At 47.8% G+C, this 25,967-nt stretch overlaps 1 protein-coding gene across 2 annotated transcripts; it reads right to left on the bottom strand.

Annotated features, from left to right (window-relative positions):
- On the bottom strand, nt 1-25,671 carry RABGEF1 (RAB guanine nucleotide exchange factor (GEF) 1). Of its 2 annotated transcripts, none has more exons than XM_006889658.1 (8): nt 25,481-25,671; nt 22,427-22,593; nt 10,047-10,213; nt 8,565-8,646; nt 7,530-7,662; nt 6,074-6,165; nt 1,676-1,932; nt 1-399 (listed from the first exon to the last, which is right to left on the bottom strand). In XM_006889658.1, exons 1-8 carry the CDS (start codon nt 25,657-25,659, stop codon nt 1-3), a joined length of 1,476 nt encoding a protein of 491 aa, XP_006889720.1. In that variant the 5' UTR covers nt 25,660-25,671. The 2 variants fall into 2 exon arrangements, with proteins under 2 accessions (XP_006889720.1, XP_006889719.1); XM_006889657.1 differs by having other exon boundaries at nt 10,047-10,216; nt 25,481-25,659.
- Between the last annotated feature and the right edge of the window lie 296 nt (nt 25,672-25,967).

The following is a 25,967-nucleotide window of genomic DNA, read 5'->3' as shown; positions in this document are numbered from 1 at the left end:
TCATCCCGCGTACACCTGAGGCTGCAAGGGTGGAGGGAGCTTGTCATTCTCCACGTTTTCCGAGTCAATAGCTGCTAGAGGCTGGTTTGGGGGCTTAATTTCTAGGGGATATTTCTCCACAATGTCTTGAACCTCCTTGGTGATGCCGTCCGTCCAGTCTATGAGGTCCTTCTCCAGTTTCTTGGCCTCACACATGAGCCTCTCCTGTCGCTCATTCAGCTGAGACAGAAGGTCCAAGTTCTTGTACATCTGCTTGACCCCCACACAGGCGTCCGGAGCCCAGGCCTCGGGCTCCTGCTTCCGGGGCGAGGTCTGGCCGCTCATATAGCGATCGAAGTCCTCCTGGCTGAGATTCAAAGACTGAGCATCCAGTTTCTCAATGAAGGCCACGGCGCAGCACTGCGGGGACACAGAACGTCACTTAGCAGAGTCACAGCAGGCACGTGACCAGCATTCAGACACGACCAGCGGGGTTAACTCTCGCCGTGTCACTTCACAGTGACGGCTGTGACCCTGAGGCACCCACATCTGCATGGGGTTGGGGAGGACCGCCCCGGGTTATCACGAGGATTAATCAGCACCCGTGTGTGACACACTCAGCCGCACGCCAGGTCTGAATGGAGCGACTGTCAGCACAGGCTGACCTCGTCCTGCTGCACGTCACAGACACTGTGTTTAATGATGAGGCCTGTGACAGCCCACGTCCAAGCGTCTTCCCAACAGCACCTGCGCACTGTGCGTCTCTGGCTCTGTACTGATCACTTCCAAACATTCCAAACTCTGACAACATGCTGCTGTAATACCCCTTCTCTAGGCACTGGGAACATGGCTTGATTTTGAGATTCACTTCACTGCACTGGCTTAAGCACAGGGTCGAGTAAAGACAGGGACGGGGACGAAGGGAGAGAGGGAGATGGAGTGTGTCTGAGAGTGTGTATGTGTTTATATACAGAACCTACATGGACTATAGAAGTTCTAGAAGAAAGGCTGACAGAGAAACGAAGATGAAGACAAACTTTCCCATATGATCTAGCAAGTGGCACATTTTTTTCCTTTTGCCAGACCCGGAGTCAGGCAAGGAGACTGGAAAAGCCAGCACCAATGGAGCAAAGGCCGCAGGGCCTCGGGCCACAGTGCCACCAGGGAGCCAGCACGTCCTCTGACACCCACGGCTGCCCTCCAGTGCCCGCTGCTCTGGTCTCCTGCTCCGCACACCCGGGAGCTGTGGAGAGCACAGCAAAGAGGAAGCAAGCGGCCTTCTGAGCAGGTAGCCCCGCCCACTGCACACATCTCCCGTGACAGGGTCAATCCTGGGGGTGGGGAGGTGTCTCATGTCTTAGTCACGTGTGCTCTGTGACAGTACAGGAGTGTGTATACATAAACTGGTCACATGAGCTCTGTGATGGTTCTAGACCCAGTCACGTGCTCTGTGACAGATCTAGAGGCGTGTCTCATGACCTGGTCATGTGTGCTCTGTGATGGTTCTAAGGGCCTGTCTCACGTCCAGGTCACACGTGCTCTGTGACAGTACAGGGGTGTACCGTATGGCCAGGTCACCTGCACTCCATGCATTCTCCGCCCTGAGTAGCAGTCATCTGTTCCTGGCCTGTCTGTGACCCCAAAGCCCCAGAATGATGCCGTAGCGGGTGTGCCCTGGATGCCAGCCCACGCTCACCAGGTTGGTGAAGTAGTAGCCGTCCTCCCCGGTCATCAGCCGGCTGGGGTTGCAGAAGCGGGTGATGTACTGGATGTTGGACTGCAGGCGAGGTGGGTTGCCCTTCAGGACGATGTAGATGAGCGTGGGCAGGAAGTCATCTGCCGAGGCCGGCTCGTTCTTGGTGGTCTTGATGGCGTTGAAGATGTGCTTGCTGCACTTGGTGATGCAGGCCAGCTTGTCCCGAGGCACACGCTTCGAGTCCATCTCGATGATGTCTGTGCAGAAGAAATACTGTTGCTGCTGAGAAAACAGTCCCGAAAAAGGAGGAACCCCCAGACCCCGCTGCCAGTCTGAATCAGGAACCCTGCAGGACAGAGTAAATGGACCCACAGGGTCTCCTGGCTCCCAGCGCTCTGGAAGCAGATGGCCTCATCACTGTCCCAATGAAGATGGCTGATGGCTTTCAGTCATGGACCTGCATCAGCCAAGCACTTAACTGCTGTGCCACCAGGGCTCCCAAAGCTCCACATCTAGGCAGACACTGTGCATGTGGAGACGGATGAGAGAAGATACTCAGCACTAACCAAAGGGCTTGACCCTCCCTGGATCTCCACTCTTCCAGCTGACGGAGCTGGGGATAGGCCCCCAGCCCCACGCCTGGCTGGGCCGCTCCTTGCTGTACTGGGAAGGCCAGAGAGGCAGGAATCCTGACCCACAGGGCAGAGACCTAGATAGCCCTCATGCTCTCTCCACCATCCTTCCTGCTCGGGACTTGGCAGCCCAGCATACAGAGCTGGTGCCCCAGGAGAACCCGAGCAAAAGGGCAGCCTGATGGGCAGCATCCCCTGCCAGGTCCACCAGTCCCTGGACACAGTGACATCATTCCCCAACCACTCGAGCATCTGCCATCCGCTGTCCACTCCTCCCCTCTCCACTGACAGGTCACCCCGCCACCACCACCAGTTAATGTCCTCAGGAACTGTGGGCAGAGTCCAGAAGGCCTGGAGATGGCCAGGTGTGGGCACTGGCCATCAGCCAGCCTGCCTAGGGAGGCATTCAGGCTTGGTGGCACTGCACCTCAGGCTTGGCATGAAGCTTCTGGATGCAGGCCTTCCCTGGAAAGAGCTTTCAGTGCCTACTGCCTCCTGAATTTTACTAAAACACCAACTTTGGGGTGCCAGGACCTCTGAGGGCTTTGAAGAGGATGTCTGCAAGTAAGATTTTAAATATGTACTTCGCAACACTCTAGGCTTTACACTTTCTCTCCACTGCCACTGAGGGAAACATACAGTGAAGCTCTGGCTTCCGCTCTCCGCAACTCGGGAGAACTTCCTCCATCAAAGCTCAGCGCTTGGCAGCCAGGACTGTCTCTCCTGGGGGTTCCATCCCGGGGATGTGAGCGGTGGTCAGCTCTAACCCCATGGTCAGCTCCCCTAACAGACCCCACCAGCCGAGCAGTCTTCCACCACTGCCCACTGCACACCTCCGAGGGCCAAGACTGGGCCCAAGAGGAAACAGGAGGGTTCTTTTCCAAAGTCTTTTCTCCACAGACAGATGTGAATGGAAATGGAAGCTGCCTTATATGGTCTATTTACAAACAAAATCCGGCGGCACTGATCAGTACAAACGGACTGATTGTGGGGAAACAGAACGGCTGCTCAGGCCAGGGCTCCGCCCCCTACCGGTCAGTCGGCTGCACTGCACCATCTTGCATGGGGCTGTGACACTGGACGCTGCACCACTGGGACACCCACAGGGGTCAGGGTTCATCGGCGCGTCTCGGTCAAGAAGGAATGAAGGGCATGCTGCCCAGCCTCTGGTGGACTGGTACTGGCCATTCCACACACTGGGAATGACTGACGAAGGGAATCGTATACATTGTCAAAAAACCGAAAACGGAACAAAAAACACTTCAAGATCTGGTGTGAAGAAAGCGCTGCCAGTGGGAGGATAATGTCCACATGCCCCAGAAGAGCAGTTAATACGACTGGGCCTCACTCACGCCCCAACCACACACCACGAAATGATGAACTGCGCCAACTTCTAGAGCCTGAAACTGATCAAACACGCAACTGAGAGACAATGATAATCAGCGGTGACAGAGCAAACGAGGAGGACAACAGCGCAGCGTGCAGCTCTGTGCGCAGAGTCCGAGTCCGAACCGAGGCGCAGTTTGCTCTGCGGGAGAAGGAGGGGCAGTCTCCTCCCGCGTGATTAACTGCCCGTGAAGAGCTGGGGGTCAGCACGGGTCGGTTCTGACTCACAGTACACACACGAGTCAGCACCACTGCACAGCACCTAACAACCACACCTCCCAAAGATGTGTGTCTCAGGGGTGTCCTCTCTGACGGCCCCGGGTGGAGGCGGACAATCTTCCTTTAGGAAGAGATCAAAGCAGACTGGGTCCTCACAGGAATGGGATCTACCCACACGGGCTGGCCAGATGTGGGGATTTACAAAAAGAACAAGGCAGCTTTCTTCAATCCCGTGGTTGGTTTTTATCCTTTGAGACTCCGTCTAAGATGCTTTGAGAGAAAATTTTACCTTGCAAACTCTGTTAGGAATCTCGTGTACTGAAATCATTATTTTTAGTTCTTTTTTAACAAACAATGACTCAATACTTGTAATTTCTGGTTTTACAAAAAGTTTGACCTGCGGCTTTCGGAAAAAGGATTCTTCATATAAGCTTCTATCAGTTGCTTTAGGCATAAGCCAACTAGTCTCGAATTTTTTGAAGTGTCTGGAGAATTCTTAGTAGAAGATTAATAGCCTGGCTTCTGAAATCCTTATGAGGCTCCCTACTTCCTAAGAGAAACCACCACCCGCCATGTATTTCACAGACGGTTCCTGAGTTCAAAGTCAAGGTGGAGTGTCCCTTGAGTCAATGGAGTCAATTCAGAGGACTGAGTATAGATAGAGTTGAGGAGAAAGGCTTTTAACAAGATGAGAGGACTTAGTCAGGCAGGTTAGAATCTAAGGAGCCTAGGAGTGTCGTGTGTACCATGTCAGCAGTTCAAGTCCACCAGCCGCTCCTCGGGAGAAGGAAAGCAGTCTCCTTCTGTGAAGATTTATTTATCACCTTGGAAACCAATTAAGGGTCACCAGGAGCCAGAAACGATTCGACAGCACCGGCTTCTGGGGGTTTGAGTCCCCCTCAAGAATTGGCACGAGAAATTTGAGACTACCTCACTTAACAACAAGAATAGAATGACAAAAAGGAACACTGGTGCCCTAGCGGCAAGAAGCTACGTTGCAATCCCTGACAGTGCACAGTTCGAATCCACCAGATGGATGCTCCATTGGAGAAGGATGGGCAATCTCCTCCTGGGCCAGTTGGATCCAACTGACGCACACAGGGAAAAAAAGTACACAAATAAAACTTAAAAGCCCTTAGAATAAGAGCAGAAGCACAAGCACAGTGCGAGAGCGTGAGAATCATGTCAACGCCTGCTGCTCAAGGACCATGAGATACTCCGTCCCAGGGCAGCTCTGTGAGAGAGGCCAGCTCGTGACCCTTGGAGCATTTCCAAAGCCCTGCTCGTTTCTTCCTGGGCTGGAGTTAAGTCTGGTCCTTGTGCACAGAGCCCACGGCACAGCCACCTCCACACTGAGACACTGACCACCTCCAACCCATGAACGGCTTTGGCAGTCTCGACGCAGGCTTCTTAATTCAGGGGAAGCCGGACGGCTTTGATGTCTCCTCTAGGGGAGGTTACTGTCTTTTAGCTTTTCTATCCCGTTCCTGCATCATTCCTATAAATAAGAAACAGAAATGCAACTGGGGGCCCAAGCCTGTCTAAAATGGTTAGGCCACTTCAAGCCAGGGTGCTTGTTCTCTAACAAACTAGAAGACACGTTTGCTCCTGCCTAATGTGAGGCTCAGGGCCCCTGGTCTCCCACGCCTTACAGATGATCCTTGAGCACCAGCTGTCTGAACTGGGGCCTGTGGTTTTCCCACTGTGCACGCAGTGTGAGGTTCTGCTTGTCTGCTCGAGAGATCTGTCTCACTCAGAGATGCTCAGCAACACTTGAGCTTAGCACAGGTGCAACTGGGCCCTCGAAGTTCAAACTCAGGTTGCTCAAGGTTCAACTGTAATCCAAAGCGACTCTCTGATTAACAGCTCACAATTACCTGAGATACAGAGGGCAATGCAGCCTCAAGCAATTGACCCAGTTGTGTTTGATTCACTCGTCGAGAACACGCTTGGTCCCGAGAGGGAAGGGGAGTGGGCGCTACCTGTGGCTCTGAGCATGTAATCCCTGCACGACTCCAGCCCTGGCAAAGCACTCTCCCTGCGTGCCCCGTGCCAGGGGGATGTTACCAGCTTCTCTATGTTGAGATCTCTCAGGGATGACGACAGCACACCATCACCCCTCAGGGGACAGCCCTGAGTGTCACGCGGGGGTCCTGCTCACCTGTGATTGCTTTCACCACCATGTCGGACACTTCCGGGATCTCTTCGTTAACAGGGACACACAGCATCTGTGGTGTGACCCAGTGAAGAGCTCTGAGGAAAAGAGCAGCGGTGAGAGTAAAGGGGCGTCCCGAAAAGGGGTGCAGTCATTCCTTCTACTGCTTCCTGCAAAGCCTGGGCTCCCGTTTGCCCAGGCCGTCCCAGGCCCACACACGTTCCCTGCGAGTATGTGATTCCTGCAATTAGCACTCCAGTTCCGACAAAGCACCTTCACCACATTCCCTATGTCCGGAGCTTTGCTGAAATGCCAGAGCAACAAGGATCCCAAGGGGAGGGGCTCTTTGCACCATCACAGGGTGAGCAGTGGACCGACCACTTCAACATTTCAAATGGGACAACACTACCAAGGCTGAAACGCCCGGCACTGGAGAAGGAAGATCTGAGAGGCACCTGCTGACCCTCTGCCTTGCAGACTCTGACTGGCAGCCTGCACATATTGCCAAGTGTGTCCCGGTCACAGCTGAAGGTCCCTCCCCAGATCCTGCTGCGATGGCCTGCTCTAGATCCGGGTTTGTGCTTCCACTGTCCTTCTCGGTCCAAAGCCCACAGAGGTATTTCTGGATTCTGACCTCCTGGCTCTCCCCTCCCTCTTCTCAGTAATAGCTCCTCACTTCTGCATAACCCAGCAGAGACAGAGACACTAAGGACCAAGGCCCTGTCTGAGGCCCCATCTGGGCTCTTTAGAGGCTCTCCTCCACAACCCTTACCATCCCAGCCTTGAGTCTGTTCCCACATGCGCCAGCTAGTTTTCCAGACAGTTGATCTGGACTCTGCATGGAAGATGGGGTGCTTTGGGAAGTGCTATGCACACAGTGCTGTGGGTGGCTACAGATGGGAGGAATGGCTGAATGACGGACACCCTGGTGGGAAGGGAAGAAGGACCTTCGCTGACCTGACAAATTGCTACTTAAAGCTTCCAGGCTGGTAAGAATCAGCAAAGGAGACAAGAAATGAGCCCTGTTCCTTGAAAATTGTGCAGATTTGAAATAACCTCAAATACCAAATCTAGTTTTACCCAAAACTTTCTGGAGCTGGCTGCGTAAGCGAGATGGTGATTGGAGAGCCCTCCTCCCCTCCCGCATCCCCTTCTCCCTGTTTCTCCCTGTCACCGGGGAGATGCTGACATGGCGAGGACGGCAGGCACCCGAGCACCTACTTTCTCCCACAGCTTGAAACTCAAATGTCTCACTTTCCTATAAAACAAACTACGTAGGGGAGCTCTGGTGGCCTAGTGGTAAGGAGCTGCAACTACAATCCCAGAGGCGCACGGTTCGAATCCACCAGATGCTCTGCCAGGGAAGGAGGGACAATCTCCTCCTGTACCAGTCAGATCTGATATGACAGTACACTCACACAAAATAATAAAATAAAAAGTTAAAAAAAAACAAACTAGGTACCTGATCCTCTTCTGAATGGCAAGGTCTTTCTTCTCGTCATCTGTAGTTTCTGGACAGAACACGTGTTTATACAGACGGGTCATGATGTACTTCTCAATCTGATCCATGATCTTCTCCACTCTCTCTGGAGGCACTGAAATACCAAAAGGGCTGCACAGCTCAAGGGCAGTAGGTCTTCACAGTACTTTCTACACAGCAAAGAATGACTCTGCTAGAAGTGTATTAAACATGCTCAACACCAAAACATGCTATATTGAAAAACCCCTTGAAATGCTCAGCCTCAGACACTGCCTTCCACAGGAGGCCCCGTCATTTAAGCTGTGCTGGCGGAGGCTCTCAGGTGCAGAGGCTCTCAGGTGCGGAGGCTCACAGGTGCGGACGCTCTCAGGTACGTACCCCCATAAATGAGCCCTGGCCTGACCACGGCCTGTCACTCCATTCGACAGGCACCTGAGATTCCCAAGACTGGAAAGACGCCCCCTCTGAGTCTCTGGTTTGTGTTAAACCTCAGCTCAAAAAACCTCACACAAGGGCCAGGTCTCTCGGAAAGACGTGCTCACAAAGTTTCCTCAAGTCAATGGGGCTAAACTAAAGAAACATTCCCAAAACCTAAAGCTCTAAGCCAGTGAACGTCATAGTTTTTTCCACCCCAAACCTCACAAGCAATAGAGGCTGTGACACCTCAAGATGGTGACCGCGAGTAGGGAGTCATTGAGAAATGCTTCCCAAGGGGCTGGTTTTAATCATCTGACCTCTGCCTGTAGTCCCATCAAGACACAGGCTCTGTTTGTCCTGGAAAAGTCACAGAGTGAAACTCATAGGCACTGCCCGGGATGCCACCGGCTACCAGGGTGTCCATGAACAGTGTGGGCAAGCCAGCCAGGCACCCAAGAGAGGGAGGTGGCTGAGAGAGAGCTGTCAGTCCCTGGCAGTGCCCAGCCATCCCCACACATCTGGATAACACCACCCCAGCCACACCCCACAGCTGGGCTAACAACACCCAGGCTTCTCTCCACAGGTGGCCAACAGTGGTACCTTTTCCACGAGTCTGCATTTTCTCAGCCACATTTTGATAAAAATCCTGAGTAAATTCTGACTGTTCTTCAATGCTTAATTCCTGAAATAAAAGGACAAAGACGCTCCTGAGTAGTAAAGGACTGCTCATGAATGCAGCTCTAAATTAGAACTCTCCAGAAGTCACTCTTGGTGTTGGGACTCTACCAGCAGGGTTCCTGAAAGGCTGCATTAGGCCATGCTACGTAGGAACTTGTAAATTAATGAGCTCAGAAACCCCACTTCTCATTTCTGATACATAAAAATCAAAACTGTATGTCATATAAGCTAAGCTTTCCCCACCCCAATTCTAAATGTCACGGTTTGCTCACAAATACCTAGAGGAAAAGGGGCGGCTGATTTAACAATACAGTTACACCCCTGAAGAGCAGGAAGGCCACTACTTTCCTCCTTTGCTAATGGAATTCAACAAGAAAACAGTATTTTAGCAGAAACCCATGTTGCTCGATAGCCCAGTGATCCCTGGCTACAGCAGGAACATGGCTAAGCAGTTCATCATGCAGCTATTTTTCTAATTCCCTTCTCCTTCCTCTCTAAGACTTCCTCATGTCCCAGAAAGAACTTCAGGGGTAATTCTGAGTATATGACTGGAGCGAGTTATGAGAGAATGAATCACTGCTGACAGAGTCCTGTGTGGGCCCTCTCTCATCGGAGAGACTGAAACAGAATGCACGTGGCTAGAAGAGGCAGAAGTGGGGAAGCACCATGCCAGCTCTGGGCTGGTGAAGTCTGCCCACGTGACTTGGACGGTTACTTGCCCTCCTGGCCATCAGCTGCCACCTCCATAAAATAAGGCGGTGAAGCCAGAGAGCTGCCCAGATCACTTTCACCTCTAATTTCTGTCTTTCCCTTCTCTCACTGGGCAAGGAGAGAAAAATGAACAATCAAAACACACACACACCAAAAAAAAAACAACAAACTGCAATCCCAGAGGTACACGGTTCAAATCCACCAGATGCTCTGCTGGAGAAGGAGGGAGCAATCTCCTCCTGTACCAGTCAGATCTGATTTGATGGTACACGTAAAAATAATACAATAAAAAAAAAACAAACCACAGAGAGAGAGAGAGAGAGAAATAAAACAGAAGCCTAAAATCATTGCTGTTAATTTAGTGTGCCTTAACATTACAAACCTACTCTGTTCTCTTTGTGGGAGATCTTACAGGGTCACAGCCTGTTACTCAAGCTCACAGCCCAAGAGGCCTCAATGCCAAACTTTCCACACAAAGATGATCCACATACCACTGAGCTGCAGTGGAAAAGTACTGCGTCAGGAGTCAAGTTTGAACCTGGCCCAGTGTGCTGGGGATGAGTAACGGAGCATCTCTGGGTCTTTCTCGATTGTCGTGGTATAAGATGACAGAGCTGCATTAGGCTTTCTCTAACACGATGCCTACAAAGGAGAGTGTACATGTACATTTCTACGTGGTTATTCTCAACCTACCCTTTTGTAATGCATTGATTCCAAAAACATCTTGGTCTGCTTATAGATCTCTTGGCCCGTCTTTTGGTAGGTCTTAAGGAATTCTATGAACTCCTTGGATACTCTATCCGTCTCGATGCTAGTTTGCCGGTTTATAGAGGGGCTGGGAGCTTTAACTTCTTGAATTTCTGCTGGGAAAATAAAACAGAGTAAGGTACATTACACAGAAGATTCACCAAAGAAGCACTTTAAGATCTAAATTATGGTTAAGCAAAGTTAAATTTAAATCATTTTATGTTTAATTATTTGAACAATTTCTGAAAATAGGTTCTATTTATTATGTAAATAAAGAGGAAGGTGGTGAAACGACAGGATCTAAAACTTAGTCCTAGTCACGTAACAGTTGCTCTCTTATTTCATTCACCAAACTGGATCACGCTTTGATCCACATATACGAGCATTAACTCTGAAATGGGGCCGCCATCTCCAATAATCTTCTCAAAGATAGCTGAGTTGACAAGAACAGTCAGCATGTGAAGCAAGCATCAGCAGAAACACAAAAATGTCCAGTGACTCTTCAAATCTCATTTTCCCTGCTGGGAAGGAAGAGCTGAATTTGCTACACTGAGACGGACAATTACCATCCCCACCTTGGAGGGTGCAAGTGGGCTGCCGCGGAGCACAGCGAGTGGGACGGAGCACACAGCACGGAGGCGGAAAAGCCCGTGACGCACTGGCCCAGCCGCACAGACTCCTGAGCCCTCCGCGCTCTTGGCTCTTTTTAAATAAACATACAGAAAGGAAGCTGTGACTGTTACAGGGATGTTGTTGTCGTCATGTGCCGTCAAGTCGTTTGCGACTCATAGTGACCCTATGTACAACAGCCCTAAACTCTGCTCTGTCCTGTGCCAATCGCACTGTCTCCGATTACCCCAATCATTGAATCAATCCACCTCATAGGGGGCGCCTTCCCCTTCTGCACTGTCCCTCCACCCTACCATGCATGATGTCCCTCTCCGAGGACCTGTCCCTCCTTGCAACATGTCCAACGTATGTTAGACGGAGCCTTAGAATCCTTGCCTCCAAGGAGCAGCCTGGTTTGACCCTTTCCAGGATGAATCTGTTTGTTTTCTTGGCAGTCCATGGTACATTCAATACTCTTCTCCAGCACCACAGCTCAAAGGCATCAATTCTCCTTCTATCCTCCTTGGTCATTGTCTAACTCCCTGATGCATTAACAAGTGACAGCAAAGACCATGGCCTGTATCAGATGCACCTTAGTCTCCAGAGAGATACCATTGCTCTTCAGTACTTTGGAGAGGTCCCTAACAGCAGACTTTCCCATGGCAATACGTCTTCTAATTTCCTGGCTACTGGTGGCCAAGAAAGTTGACTGTGGAGCTGAGCAAACTGAAGCTGTGAACAATCTCAATCTCTTGGCTCTTTTTAAATAAACATAAGGACAGGAAGCTGTGACCGTTACAGGGATGAGAATGTGGAAATGAAGAGGAAGGACTCTCTGAAAGTTAAGACCCAGCCCTGACAAGGCCTCTCTGGTCATGACCCAAGCTTGTGATTTTGAATTATGTGCTTTAGTTTAGGACCTGTAAGGAATACTTCCGACGTGCTGTCAGGAGGAGCAAGCCCCTGGAGGACACCTGCTTCTGGTAAAGTGGAGCGTCAGTGAGAGAGGAGAAGGTCCTCAGTGAGGTGGACTGCTACGGGGCAGTAACAACGGGCTCAAACACCATGACTGCGGTGAGGACGGCGCAGGACCTGGGAATGTCCATGGGCACCATGAGTGGGACCGCACAGACAGTCAGTGATGAGGAGGAAGGCCCTCGGTGAGGTGGACCAGCCCACTGACGACAGCAGTGAGTTCACAGACGTCCTGACTGAGGACGGCCCAGGACGGGGCGCTCTGTGTTCTGTAGTACAGGGATTTGTTACTGTGAGTCAGAACCCAGTACATGGCAGCTAACAACAACAAAAGCATTTAGAGGGGCCCTGTCCTGGGTGGTCTTCATGGAACCTGGTATCTCTTCCCTCATCTCAGCTAACTTCCATGAAATCACCTTATACCTCAAAACTCATCTCTAAAATTATAGAAATCCCCAATACTTCAATGGGAAAAAGATAACCCATTACACAATGGGTACAGAACATGAACAGACACTTCACTGAAGAAGTCCTACAGATGGCCAAGAAACACAGGGAGAAATGCTCGAGATTAACTATTAGAGAGATGCAAATAAAACAACAATGGGGTATCATCTCATTCCAGCAAAAATAGCAATGTTCTGGTCCAACCACTCTGGAAGGCAGTTGGCAGTTTGGTACTTCCTCAAAAAGCTGAACATAGAAATTCCCTATGACCTAGCTATTCCTAACTGCTTGGAATATACCCTGAGAAAATGAGAACTGAGGCATAAATGGAGATTTGTATACCAGTGTTCATAGCAGCATTATTCACCATCGCAAGAACATGGAAACAGCCTAGATGTCCAACCACAATTAAATGGATTGAGAAATTATTTCACACCATGGAATATTACGCAGCACATAGGAGCAATAATTTTGTAGATTATTACCTAACTTGGGAGGGACTGGAGCGCATTGTGCTGCGTGAACTCACTCAGTCCCATAAGGACAAATATTATATAAAACTATTATTGTAGAGTAAGTATGAGGCTCCAAGGAGGGGGAGGGTGGAAGCAGAGGGATGGGTGGGAGGGTGAGGGGAAACTGGAAGAATTTGGTCTAAAAACAATGTATTCTAATTTTGTAAATAAACTAGTATAATAAAAAAATAGCAATTTTCAATTAAGACATCAAACAGCAAATGCTAGTGAGGGTGTGGAGAACTGGAACTCTCCTGCTGGTGGGAATGTAAAATGTGACCACTACAGAAAGTAGTTTGGCGCTTCCTTTGAGAGTTGGGAATAGAAATACTATTTGATCCAGTAATCCCACAAGTAGGTATGTATCCCAAAGAAGTAAGAGCTGCAAACAAACTGTCATACAAGGTGTTTAATGCAGCTTGATTAGCAATAGCAAAGAGCTGGAAACAATGTGAGGGCCCATCAAGGACAAATGGCTAAAGCAACTCAGGACTTCATAGGCTAGGGGCAGCTCTACGGCTCCCCCCCACCAACACTCTTCTCAAAGACCAAAGACAGGCTCTTTAATTCAGAAAACAACAACTCTTTTAAAATGCCAATCAAAATGAAATCTCATAGCTAGTTACCGACGAGTACAAATTACTAAAATCAATACTTGACTGCTCCTCTCTAACTTTACTGAGCGCGCACTGACATCTGGATTAGAAAGTAAAGGAGACACAGCGCAGGTATTTGGACACAGGGAAAGGGTGCAACCTGGAAGCCCAGGCAGGGACTCAGTGTGTGAGATGTGAGGAAACACTGGAAGAAGGAAAAGAAAGACTTCTGGTGGGGACACAAACAGCATCTCACTGTTCAACTTAAAACCACCACATTGCTTAATATAGAAACAAACCTGTATTTCAGGTGTCGCCAGTTAGTCATGAGAATGAAGCCTTCCATTCTCCAGTCTAAAGACTCAGCTTAAACAGTGCTCAGCACAACAGAATATGCTTTTCAATTATGATAATGACGACACTAATTACAGCTGTTGTGTTATTGTTGATTGCCATCAAGTTGAGCACAACTCAGGACCCTATGAACAAAAGACCTGAAGCCTTTCTAGAACTCTCATCATTTCTCAAAGTTCATAGTTTCCAGAGGCATGTTGTTTAGGAAGAGGAGAGCTATTACTCACTGAGAATTTTCTCTATGACAGAGAGCTTTTCACTAAACATTCTAATTTATTCTTAAAAATGTCATTAGGTGAACCAATTTTATCTGTTTCACAGAGGAGTGAAGAAATTAACCAGAAACCACCCCCAAACTCACTGCCTTCAGTGTCAAGTCAGTGCGGCTCAAAGCGGCCCCAAACAAAGGAGCAGAACCAGCCTTCCGCAGGGCCCATGACCGGAACCCTTCATCTCGCTCCGAGAAGCATCTGAGTGGTTTGACCTGCTGAGTTTTTTCGTTTAGCAGCGGAGTACGTAAGCGCTGCATCACCAGGGCTCCAGGGAAAAAAGCTGGAATTTGAATCCTGAACTATTTGCTTCTGACCTGCTGACCCTGGGTGAGCCTTGCAGAGTTTCCCAGGCTGTCACCTTTCAGAAGGAGATGGCCAGGCTTGTCTTTAAAGACATCTCTAGGTGGCCTGAACTGCCAAACTTCAGGTCAGCACTCTAGGGCTTAAATCGTTAGCGTTATCCAGGGAGCTAAATGGCTTTTAGTAAGCTGGTCAGGAACTGCGCCTATTCCAATTACACTCTCTCCGATACACTCCAAAAGGTGACTGAATAAAATTTATATTATAATTTATATTTAATTTATAGTTTATAGACAAAATGGATTTTTACCTTTCTTAGATCCACTTTTTTCTTTCTTAGATCACAATTAACATCGTTGGTACCAGCAGAAAAGAAAAAAAAAATTTAAAGATGTATTGCATTAGGAAAATTTGCTGTCCTGAACCTCTGCAAGGTGCTAACAGCAACAAATTTAGTTTAAAGACCAAGTTGAGCCTGATCAAAGCCACAATCTTTTCAATTACTTGTTATGTATTTGAAACCTGAGCAATGAATAAGGATGCCAAAAGAGAACTGTTGTCTTTGAATTGCAGTATTGAGTACTGAGTATCTATGAACTGCAAAAAGAACTCTTTGGCCATCCGTAGGAGTTCTGGAGACCAAGTGGTAAAAAACTGCGCTTCAGTCTCAAAGGCATGTGGTTCAAATCCACCAGCTGCTCCTTGGGAGAAGAATGGGAAATCTCCTCCTGTGCGATTTACTGCTTTTGAAAATCCACGGAAGGGTCAGCTCTATGGCAGCCAAAAGAACAAATACATTTTGGAGAAAGTACAATCTGAGTGTTTTCTGGAGGCAAGGAAGGTGAAACTTCATCTCATATACTGTGATCTTGCTGTTAGGAGAAGCCAGGACCTGGGAAAGGAGGCATGCTTGAAAAGCGGAGGGTCAGCAAGGGAAGGGAGGGCCTTCAGCAACACAGTGACTGTATGTGACTGTGCCAGTGGGCTCAGGTTGGTAAGAGACGATGAGGATGGCACAGGAGAAGGTAAGGTTCAGGTCTGTTATTGGTATGGTGGCTGTGAGTTGTAGTGACTCAATCGCACTTAACAACAGCAAGAACAAACGTTCTTTACACTAAACGATTTGGTTTTTTCCTGACATAGGATCCAACTGAGAGCCACACACTGCACCAGTGGTGACAGAGCCTCTGTGCCTTTGGATCTGGAGATGTCCCTCAGCCTTTCTTTACTTTCCGGGACACTGACATTTTTGAATGCCAAACCCTCTGCTGCCCAGTCAATGCTGACTCACAGCGCCCCCAAGTGTTACAAAGCAGAACTGCTTCTTGGCAGGGTTTCTTGGCTGTTAGCTGTTTCTAAGAGCAGATCACCAGGCCTTTCTTCCGTGGTGCTGCTGGGTGGGTTAAACTGCCAAATGTTATGTTAGCGGCCAAATGCAAATCCCATGTGTTCCCTGAGAACCTTTCTGAAGACTATACACCAAATAAAAGCCACTACCATAAAACCAATTCCGACACCCAGTGACCCCACAACCTGGAACTGAACTCACTCACCCCACAGGTTCCAGAAATGTAATTAAGACTGGTTCATCTTTTTCCTGGGGAGCAGTTGGTAGACTTGAACCTCTGACCTTTTAGGTTAGTAGTCCCATTCCATCACCCCTCTTGAGCACTACAGACCTCGTGCTATACCAAACACCCCTCCTCTAGGCTCCTCTGCTGTGACCTCATGACGGACCCCTGAACACTGGCCTTATCTCCGCAGGGTGACGGATCTGGAGGCACACACTGCCTGGTCCTCACCATCGTATAGTGACCAATTCTCACCCCCAGTGCTCAATGTTCTGTGGGCAGATCATGTGGGTGCACAAAGCACTCCTCAGGAAATGCCTCCCCTCACTCCAGATCCCACATCTGGACAAAATCTGCCTGAACTGGCTGCACTGTGATGCTGCTTGTGACCATTTTCTAATGTGTTTCTCTCTGTCCTCTTCTTAGTGGAATGGGCTCAGGTTTACTATTGCATGCAATCCGTTCTACTCCATCACTGTCCTGATTTGTTTTCAAATTCAAACTGTCTCAGAGTTATCCAACAGGAACTTTCCAACCAGCTCGCAGGTCCTTTGCCAGGGTCCTGACAACCTGAGGGAGGGGAGAACCTCCTCTCCCTGCTCCATCCCTGGCACCAGCTGCCTCTACAAGGAGTCCTTGCTTATCTGATCAAGAGAACAGCATGCAGATCTGAGGTTGGGGTGATGAGGTGGGTACCTGGATTTTAAAAAAGGAAAAAATGCTCCCCTCCTGGGAGCACTGTCTTCAGATGAGTTTGTAAAGAGGCACAGAGAGAGCACCCTCAGGGAGGAGCACGCAGTGTCCCCCTGGATACTGACTGGCCGTTATGTAATGAGGTGCTGTGGCACTAAAATGATGTCATCACCTCCCATGATGTGATCAGCCAATCAACTGTAAGGGGATCCAGGTGAAAGTACACCTGTAATGAAGCCACAGCCCTGAGGTGATATAAAATGAATTTTCTCCCTAGGGTGTGGTCTTTCATCTTACAAGAGATACAAGAAGGGACTGTGGAGAAAGAGATTGACCACTAAGGAGAAGAGCTAGGAGTGGAGCGTGTCCTTTGGATCCAGAGTTCCAGCACCGGGAACCACCTAGATCCAGGGGAAGACTGATGCCGAGTCACCTGAACATCTCCAAGGAGCCTGAGGCCCACAGATACTAAAAGGCGTGAAGGACCTTCCTCCTAAACTCTGAACCAATAGAGAAAGCCTTTCCCTAGCACTAGCAGCACTAGTAGGACTTTTATCATCCTAAAAATGATGTGATATAGTAAAGTCATCCACTTGCAGCAGCTGTCACAGCAGCACTGGACAACTGAAAAGGTGGTAACACCTATTTGAAAGAAAAAAGAAAAGGACACTTTGGAACAACGGAACCATTATTTCAACTTGGCTGACTGGAACTTACTCTTCAAGCTGAAGCTGACTCAATTCTACTTTGGCAACAAAAAAAAATGTCAAAGTAAACTTTCTGTGTCTTTATAAACAGGTTGTTTCATTTCATTTGCTCTGAAGGGGCATCCAGCTCTGGCAGATGTTAAAATAGTCTTAAAAACCCTTACAGGGTTATGTGCTTTGTTTGGTACCAAGATATCCTGACTTAAGACATTTCTCTTAAGCTAACAGAAGCAAGAGCTTCATGTATTAAGGAAGTATGATAAAGACAACAGGATACAAACAGTCTATTTCTGTTCTAGACCCAGGAAAGCAAAATTGCACTAGGTCCAAGTGAATCTGCTCCACAAACAATGACCCACAAATAATCCGGTCTGCAACACAAAGTCCATCCGGTAAACTCATATCTGAAACCAGTAAGATAAAGGTCAAGTTTTCCAATAGTCTCTGAGGTCTTTACCCTAGAAGCTCTCCACAGACTAAACAAGTCAACCCAAATACCCACAGAGCAAAAGATCTGGAGCACAAATCTGTAAGTATGAGAAGAAAAAAAAACCAACAACTGCTCTGTGCATAAAAAAAAGCAACTGCTCTGTGCATAAATCGTGGGGGGGAAAAATCCCTTAGAGCTGTTTCCTTTAAGTTTCAACATGCTAAACTAAAAGTTTTCTTCCCATAACACACATGTTCTAGAAGATCAAAGGATATGATTTATGGGCACACACACCCCCAAATTTCTCAATTATATACATATTTGAGGTGAAAGGATACAACAGGAAAAAAATTTAACGTGGAGTAAGGAGACCTAAAATATGGAATCAGTCGTAGTAGTTAACCTTTCTTGGCTTCCATACTCTCATCTATAAAATGAGACAGACCAAGTGGCTTTATATTTTCACCTAGAGAGCCCTGGTGATGTAGTTTATAGCGACTTGTGCCGCTAAGCCAAAGGCAATGCCTCTCTCAAGTTCAAACCCACAGTGGCTTCCCAGGAGAAAGGAAGGCAATCTTACATGCAATTCGCAGCCTTGGAAAGCCTGCTGGAGTGTTACTTAGGAGTCCACTCCGGCTAGGGAGCAAAAACTGATTAGTAAGTAGCTACTATTTAACTGTTTACTGTAGTATCATCCTTAAGTTTCAGAACATTTTCCCAAAGCAGGTAATGGAATTTAAACTAAGAAGAAATAAGTGGCTTCGTTGAAAAGCTTTTAGCTTCTTTCCAGAAAGCAAAGCTTCTTCAACCAGGAAGGCCATCTGCATTTTAAAATAGCGAAGAATTGGGAGTAGGAAGGAGGGGGTGGGAAGGGAGGGAAGAAATCCAAAACAAAGTGTTCTTGCTCTGACAGAATCTTTAAAAAAAAGAAAAAGAAAGAGAAAAACATTATCGGAAGGTGCCCTGGTGGCATAGTGATAAGGCTTGGCTACCTGAAGCAGTCCACCTCCATAAAGATCACAGCCTTGAATGTCATAGGGCAGTTCTGCTCTGTCCTACGTGATCACTTCAGACTGGAATCAACGTAATGGCAACAGGTAACACTCTGTGGCCATTTTCTATGTGTGTCAGAGCCTCTGCTGAATGTTTTGCGTGGATCAATCCACTTAATCCGCACCACATGCCTACGGGAGGTGTTAGTATCTCCAGGAGCGGACAGGCTTAGCAAGATTAGCAAACCCAAGGTCACAGAGCTGCTAAACGATGGCAGAGCTGGCAGGAAATGTGCTGAGACTCAAGAGGCAACGCTTTGACCCACACATCCACAGTCAGCTGGTTCCTAACAAGAGTGCAGCTTCCACTTAGTGGGGAAGGAAGGGTCTCTCAATAAGCGGCGCCGAGGAAATTAGCTTTCCACACGCAGAAAAACGGAAACTGGGCCCTTGCCTCACACCACACACTAAACCAAGTTCAGAATGGACTAAGGACCTAAACATGTACGCTGAAACATCAACGTTCTCAGAAGAACAATCAGCACCAACACAGTCAGGCCCAGCTTTTAAAAACAGCACATCTAATATAACAGCCAAAGCCTAAATGGCAAAAGACAAAACAAATACACGAGGGACCTCATAAAAATGTAAAATGTTTGCTCACTGAAACACTTTACCACAAAAGGTAAAAATACAAGTTATTAGGAGAATATCTTTGGATGGAAATCTTATCTCCAACAAGAATCTAACAACCAAAATATAAATAAAACTTTGACAACAACAAAAAAAGATCAGTTAATACAATAATAAAATGGATAAAGACTTCGAAAAGACACTTTCCCAAAGAGAGCAATGGCATGGCCACCAGACACATGCAAAGATGCTCGCCTTCACGAGCCGTCAAAGCAACGTGCCCGCTGCTGTCAAGTCAGTTCTGACCCAAAGCAGCCCCTGGAGCAGAGGGTCACGGTCACAGCACCGCAAACCTGCACGGACGCAGACTACCTCATCCTTCACACACACGATGGCGGGCAGCTGAGCACTTTAACCACCACACCACCAAGCTTCCTTCATTAGCCATCAAAATCCAAGTTAGCCATTCAATCAGAACCACAAGGAGACGCCCACTAGGCAGGCAAAGATAAAAAATGACAACAAGAAGTGTTGGCTCGGATGCAGAGATACCAAAACAAACTCTAGTCCACGTTGGTGAGAATGCAGACAGGTACAGACGCTGTGGAACACAACGTGGTGGTTCTCCAAAAACCGAAAAACAAAACTACTACAAGACCCAGGAAGTCCACTCCTAGGTGTAAACCCAAAAGCTTTGCCAGTAGAGACTCAAAAAAGAGGCTTGCACACCAGTGTTCATTGCAGCAGTACTCACAACGGCCCCAAAAGGGACAAGCTAAACGCCCATCGGCTGAGGGCTGGATGAACAAAATGCGGTGCGCACACGATGGGCTACTACTCAGCCAACAGAAGACACGAAGCCCTGCCTGCTGCAGTGGGACGGAGCTGGAAGACATCACCTGAGTGAAGTCAGTCAACCACAACTAGCCGGCGACTTCACTGACGTAAGACGATCCGAAGGGTAAATACACAGGGACTGAAGGTTTCTAGTGCTTGCTCACTAGGGTTGAGAGAGAGAGGGAAAAGAAGGGTTAACAGTAATGGAAAAATCACACTGATTAAGGGCAGGGCTGTACATCTGACTACTATCGTGGATGTCCACAGACTGCATACATGTAAAAAGAATTGGCAAAAGCTGTGTGATATATTTACAACACCAACGACAAAAAGAGTATTTGCTGGGGCTGCTTACAACTAAGAGCCTCATGAGATCTGATTCTCTGATTTGGAGCTTTACTGTCATGGTTTCAAAAGGGACATCAAAGTGAAATGGTCTATTGGGTGCTTTTTTTATCTGCTGGTCTGTACTAGAGCCTGGGGTCATAGAAGCCAGTAAAGGGTCATCCAATACGCAACCTTCTCTTTGCCTGGGCAATGGAGGAAGGAGAGGCACGAAGCGCTTGGCTAACTGCCTGCTTCACCATGAGACCAGGAGAGCTGGATGGCGCCTGGCTATCAACATCGATCATTTGATCTCAAGATTTTACAGAAGAATCTCCTGACATTCTGGAGCCAAGGAGGCGGAAACTACTGCCCTGAGGTAATTTCTTAATCTTAAACCAAAAGTACCCACTGAAGTTTCAGAGCTGAACTGTGGTTTCGCATGCCCAGGAAAGAGCATCTGCCACACACACACACACACACACACTGTGCTCACTGGAGCCAAAAGGTGGAAACAACCAAAATGTTGGGAGATGAATGGATAAATAAAAATCTGTGCACAAAACGGAGTATTATTTAACAACAAGGAGAAATGATGTGCCACAAGGCAGATGAACCCTGCAAACATGCTGAGCCGCCCAAGGTATCATCACAAAAGGACAAATACTGCATGGTCTCACTTTTACAAAAGCAGGAATTAATACAGAAACCAAAAAAACTCTGCAAGTAGCAGGGATGGAGGAAGAGGAGTCTTGCTTAGGGCACCTCTCCGGCAGCACAGTTAAGTGACATGGATTCTTTAGATTGTGCAACTATCCTCTTCTCACTGGTTCCTCCCCCATTCACATGAACACCTGACCCCAAAGGGTATTCTCTTTGGAGCTGCTCATGTCAATTTGATCTATGTGGTTCTTTGTCACAGCTATGTGTTGTGTTTTTTTTAAATTCTAGTCAAAATATGCACAACAGAACACATGAGTCAGCCGTTTGGACATGCATAGTTCAGTGATTCTGAAGACATCCTTCAAGTTGAGCAACTCTTCTCACTAGCCTTTTTCTGTGTATCCCCTACTCTGGACATCTCACTCACTTGGGGTCATGCTGTTAAGAGGGGTTAGTCCCTGAAAAAGGACGTCACGCTTGGAAAAGTGAAGGGCCAGGAAAGGAGAGGAAGACCCTCACGGACGTGGACTGACCCAGGGACTGCGACAACAGGCTCACGCCCAGCAGAGACCATGAGGATGGCACACGACTTCCTTTTGTGTTACGCAGGTTTTTTGCTTTACTATATGAGTCAGAGTTGACTAGATGGGATTTAACAACAGCATGAATGAAAAAGAAACCCAAACAAAACCCAAACTCACTGGCGTCCTAGCAACACTCTAGGGCAGAGGAGGGTCTCAGATTTCCGAGGTCGAAAATCTTTATTAGAAGCACACTTCCACATCTTTCTTCTATGGAGTGGCTAGTGGGTTCAAACTGGCAACCTTCTGGTTAGCAGCCAAGCACTTTAACCACTGCACCAATAGGGCCTTTATAGTATAGCTTGAACTCAAAAGCTCTCTGCTACTGGGTTGGTTCCATCTTAAAGCAACCTCCCATCAGGTCTCCAAGGCTATAAGTTGTAAGGGAGGAGACTGCCCATCTTTCTTCTGTGGAGCCGCTGATGGCTTCTAACCAGGGGAGAGGTGTGGCCTGCCGGTCTGCAGCTCAGCTCACTATTGTCAGAGGTGCCGAACTCGAAACCGTGGATAACAGGGATGTTATAGAGAACAAACCTGGGCTGAAAAATCAAAGGCATAAAGAAACCAAAACCAGAATGGCAGCCATAGGGGTGGGAATACATTTGGTAAACAAAACTCCATGGCTTCTCTCAATCCTCCCATTAAAATGCCCTGAGAACACAATCTTCAACAAAGACTTTCTGGCTTAAGATACCACCTGAGCCTCGGATTCCATCTGCAGTCTGGGCTGGTACTTTCTGCAAACTTATAGGAACGAGACGCACGGAGCCCACAGAGCTGGTCTGGACCTCACTCGCACACAAGAAGCAAGAGCATTGGAAAATTACCCTTCTTTGACCCGACCCTGGAGGAAGCACTGAAGAACTTCTTCACTGTGGTAACCTTGCGGGTCTTCTCATTGGTCTTCTTTTCTTCAAACTTGGAGAAGGTGAGGGACTGGGCCCCCTGGCTGCTCTGACTGCTGGCAAAGGCCTCCTCCTCTTCCCGCTGGAGTCTGAAATCCAAGAGAAGATTAGGAATGAGTGGAGACTTGCTAAATTTTGTTCTTGTATCTACAGGCTATTATTCAACAGATTGAAGTCTCTAAAAAGTTTATAACTAAAAGTTAAATATATCAAATAGGCCTGATGTCTCCAACAGATAGTAGCTACAGTGTTAAAGCATCCCTTGAGTTACCACAGACTTCAAAGGGACATTCCACATGGGTCACGCTCATTCAGCAACTGTACAAGGATTTCATGGAAGAAATAAAGCCTGGTTCTTTTCCCTAATAAGCTCAGCATTGGAAGGCAGAAAGATCCAGTACCTTAACAATTACAACACACTGCTACACTTTCTTCTACAGCACAGGGTAAAACCAAGTCTGGGATGATACACAAGAGAGCAATGAAGACACTGGAGGAGTCTGGGAAGGTTCCACAGTGGTGACGTGGGGCTACGGCTGAGGAGCCCTAGTGGTGGTACAACAATTAAGCCTGTACTCCCAACCAAAAGGTTAGAGATTCAAACTCACCCACTGGCAATTTGTTCCCCAGATGTTAGCCAAGAAAACCCTCCAGGGCAGTTTTACGGTCACATGGGGTCACTACACGTCTACCTAAATTCACTCAATGACACACAACTTAAACCGAGTGAAAGAGAACTGTAGGAAGAGGGAAGGCCAGGTCGGCTGTGCCAAGGCCGACAGAGCCACTGTGCAGCTGGTGTGCTGCGCAACGATGCTGTCACACAGGGAGGCACCAGAGGAGAGCCAGCTGCCAGCTCAGCCCACTGGGACTCTGGGCTTCATCATGGGGCTGCAGGGAACCAAACGTTTCAGCCCAAGAGACCCATTGTGATCAGACTGTGTTTTAGATGGACAACGTGGGGAGCTGTGAGAACGTGGGGGGAAGGGAGACTAGGGCAGGGCAGTACCTAGTCCATGACAGAGGTTTACGCCTATTGTTAGGTGCCACCAATTTTTTTTTTTACCCAAGGGGACCCCATGTGACAGAGGAGACTGTCTCACAGTTTCCTAGGTTGCATCTTTCAGAACAAGATCATCATGCCTTTTTTACTGGAGTCACTGAGTGGATTCAAACCACCAGTCTTTCAGTTAGCTGTGGAGAACATAACCATCATGCCAGCCAGCAGGGCTCTATTACAGAGGCTGAAGAGAGAGGTAATAAAGTCCCAGCATGTGGGAACAAGGAGTTCACACTTGGGTCTCTGCCATCTTTGTTAAACGATCAATGATCAGAGTCCGGTAATTTCCACACGCTGTCTGGTCACCTTTCTTTGGAATGGGAACAAACATGGCTCTCTTCCAGTCAGCTGGCCAAGTGATTGTCCTCCAGATTTCTTGGCGCAACTTGGTGAGCATCTGTTCACTGAAACATGTCAGTTGCTATGCTGTCAATTCCTAGGCCTTGTTTTTTTTGACAATTTCTTCAGAACAGCTTGCACTTCTTCCTTCATCACCACAGGCTCTTGAACATATTTTCTTTCATGAAATTCTTCTGTGTCAGCCAATTCTTTCTGGTACAGTGACTCTGTATACTCCTTCAATCTTCCTTTACTGATTCCTGGATTATTTAATATTCTGTTCACCCAAAAGGTGATCCAATAGAGTACAGAAATTATCAAACAATATAATTAATATCATAATATCATATGCAAAGCAAGATCCTGCTGAAAATGATCCAAAAAGGACTGGACCAGCACATCAACAGAGAATGGCCGGAGGTGGAGGCTGGATTTAGAAGAAGCCATGGGATATTATAGCCAATGTTAGATGGATCTTGGTTGAAAACATAGAGTACCAGAGGGATATCTATCTGTTATTCACTGTCTATGCAAAAGCATTTGACTGTGTGGATCACAACAAATTGTGGCTAACCTTGAGAAGAATGGGAATCCCAGAACACTTGATTATGCTTATGTGAAACCTATTCTTGGACAAGGAGGCAATCATTAGAACAGACCTAGGAAGTACTGCATGGAATCTACCACTGAACCATCACTGATCCCTAACAAATCACTGAACACAGTTGTGCTTTATAATTCTCTGACTTCACCACAACAGCTAGCAAAGCAGTCATTCATCGAGACGCCTAGATTTAAAAGACACACAAAATCACAACTAACAAAATCCGTTAGGTTGTTTGCTTCTCTTTCTGTTGAGACAGTCTTAGTTTCGTAAATGCTCAAGCCAAGGGTTAATGTCATTCACATTTCATTACTCCTATACGTGCCTGTGAATGCTGAACAATGCATAAGGAAATAAAAAAAAAACAGCTGATATCTTTGAATTGTGGTGCTGGCATAGAACCCTGAAAACACCATGGACTGCAGGAAGAATAAAGAAATCTACGTAGGAAGAAGTACAGCCAGAGTGTTCCTTAGAAGCAAAGATTTGCAGTGGGACTTCACCGCACATCCTTTGGGCACGTGTTCAAGAGCAGTCAGTCGGCGGAGGACATGACTCTTGGAAGACCCTAAACAAGCTGGACTGACACAGTGACTGTGACAGTGGGCTATACAGGAGAGGGCTGGGAGGATAGAGTAGGACTGGGCAGGATTCCTTCTGGCGTATGCAACGGCCTCAACGGCATCTAACAACAACAAATGCTAAGCTGAATCATAAACAGCCCCCGACTAACCCACTACTACTGATCTGGTTCCAACTATCGGCAACCTTCTAGCAAGGCTTCCTGAGGCTGAAAAATCTTTACAGGAGGACACTGTCCATCCTTCTCCCAGGGAGCCACTGGTAGACCTGAACCACCAGCCTTTGGGTTAGCAGTACAATATGCCAACACAGCAGACCACCAGGATGGCTCAAGAGACAAAAATGCATTCTGACAATGACACAACCAAGGCCCCAAGTCAAGTCTGTTTACCGCTCTGCCAGTTCCCAGTCCTCCTGAATCTGCTTTTGCCGGGCTCTGTGGTACTCCTCCCGCCAGCACTTGGAGCAGAAGCCCTGCCAAGCAGAGTTGCCGTAGTAACCACATCCTTTCTTGCACAGAAGCTCCGACTGGTCCACATGAATTCCTCGGCGTTCAGACTTCAGGCTCATCTTCTTCCTGCTCATCAAGAGACAGACAAGGAAATGGTAAGAATGACGAGTTCACTACCACTCAACTGACTTACAGAACAACCAAAAGCAGGAAAATGAGCGAGTTCATGATGTTCTCAGTTAAAAAGCAGAGAGAGAGAAAGAAAGGAGGCGGGGGAGCAAATGAGAGAAAAAAGAGAAAGCAGCTTAAATATAATCAATTCCTGATAGAACTACACCCAAGGAGACATGTCTTCGGTGAGAACCCTGTAGGGAGGACTCAGAGATCCTTTTTATTTCTTATAAAAAAAAAAATCTACATTTTCAAC

Source organism: Elephantulus edwardii, unplaced genomic scaffold, assembly GCF_000299155.1.
Source record: "Elephantulus edwardii isolate Elephantulus edwardi_28Jun2011 unplaced genomic scaffold, EleEdw1.0 scaffold00080, whole genome shotgun sequence".
NCBI classification, from domain to species: Eukaryota; Metazoa; Chordata; class Mammalia; order Macroscelidea; family Macroscelididae; genus Elephantulus; species Elephantulus edwardii.
The sequence above is the reverse complement of the archived record's forward strand: the minus strand, read 5'-3'. Positions and strand labels throughout refer to the sequence as shown.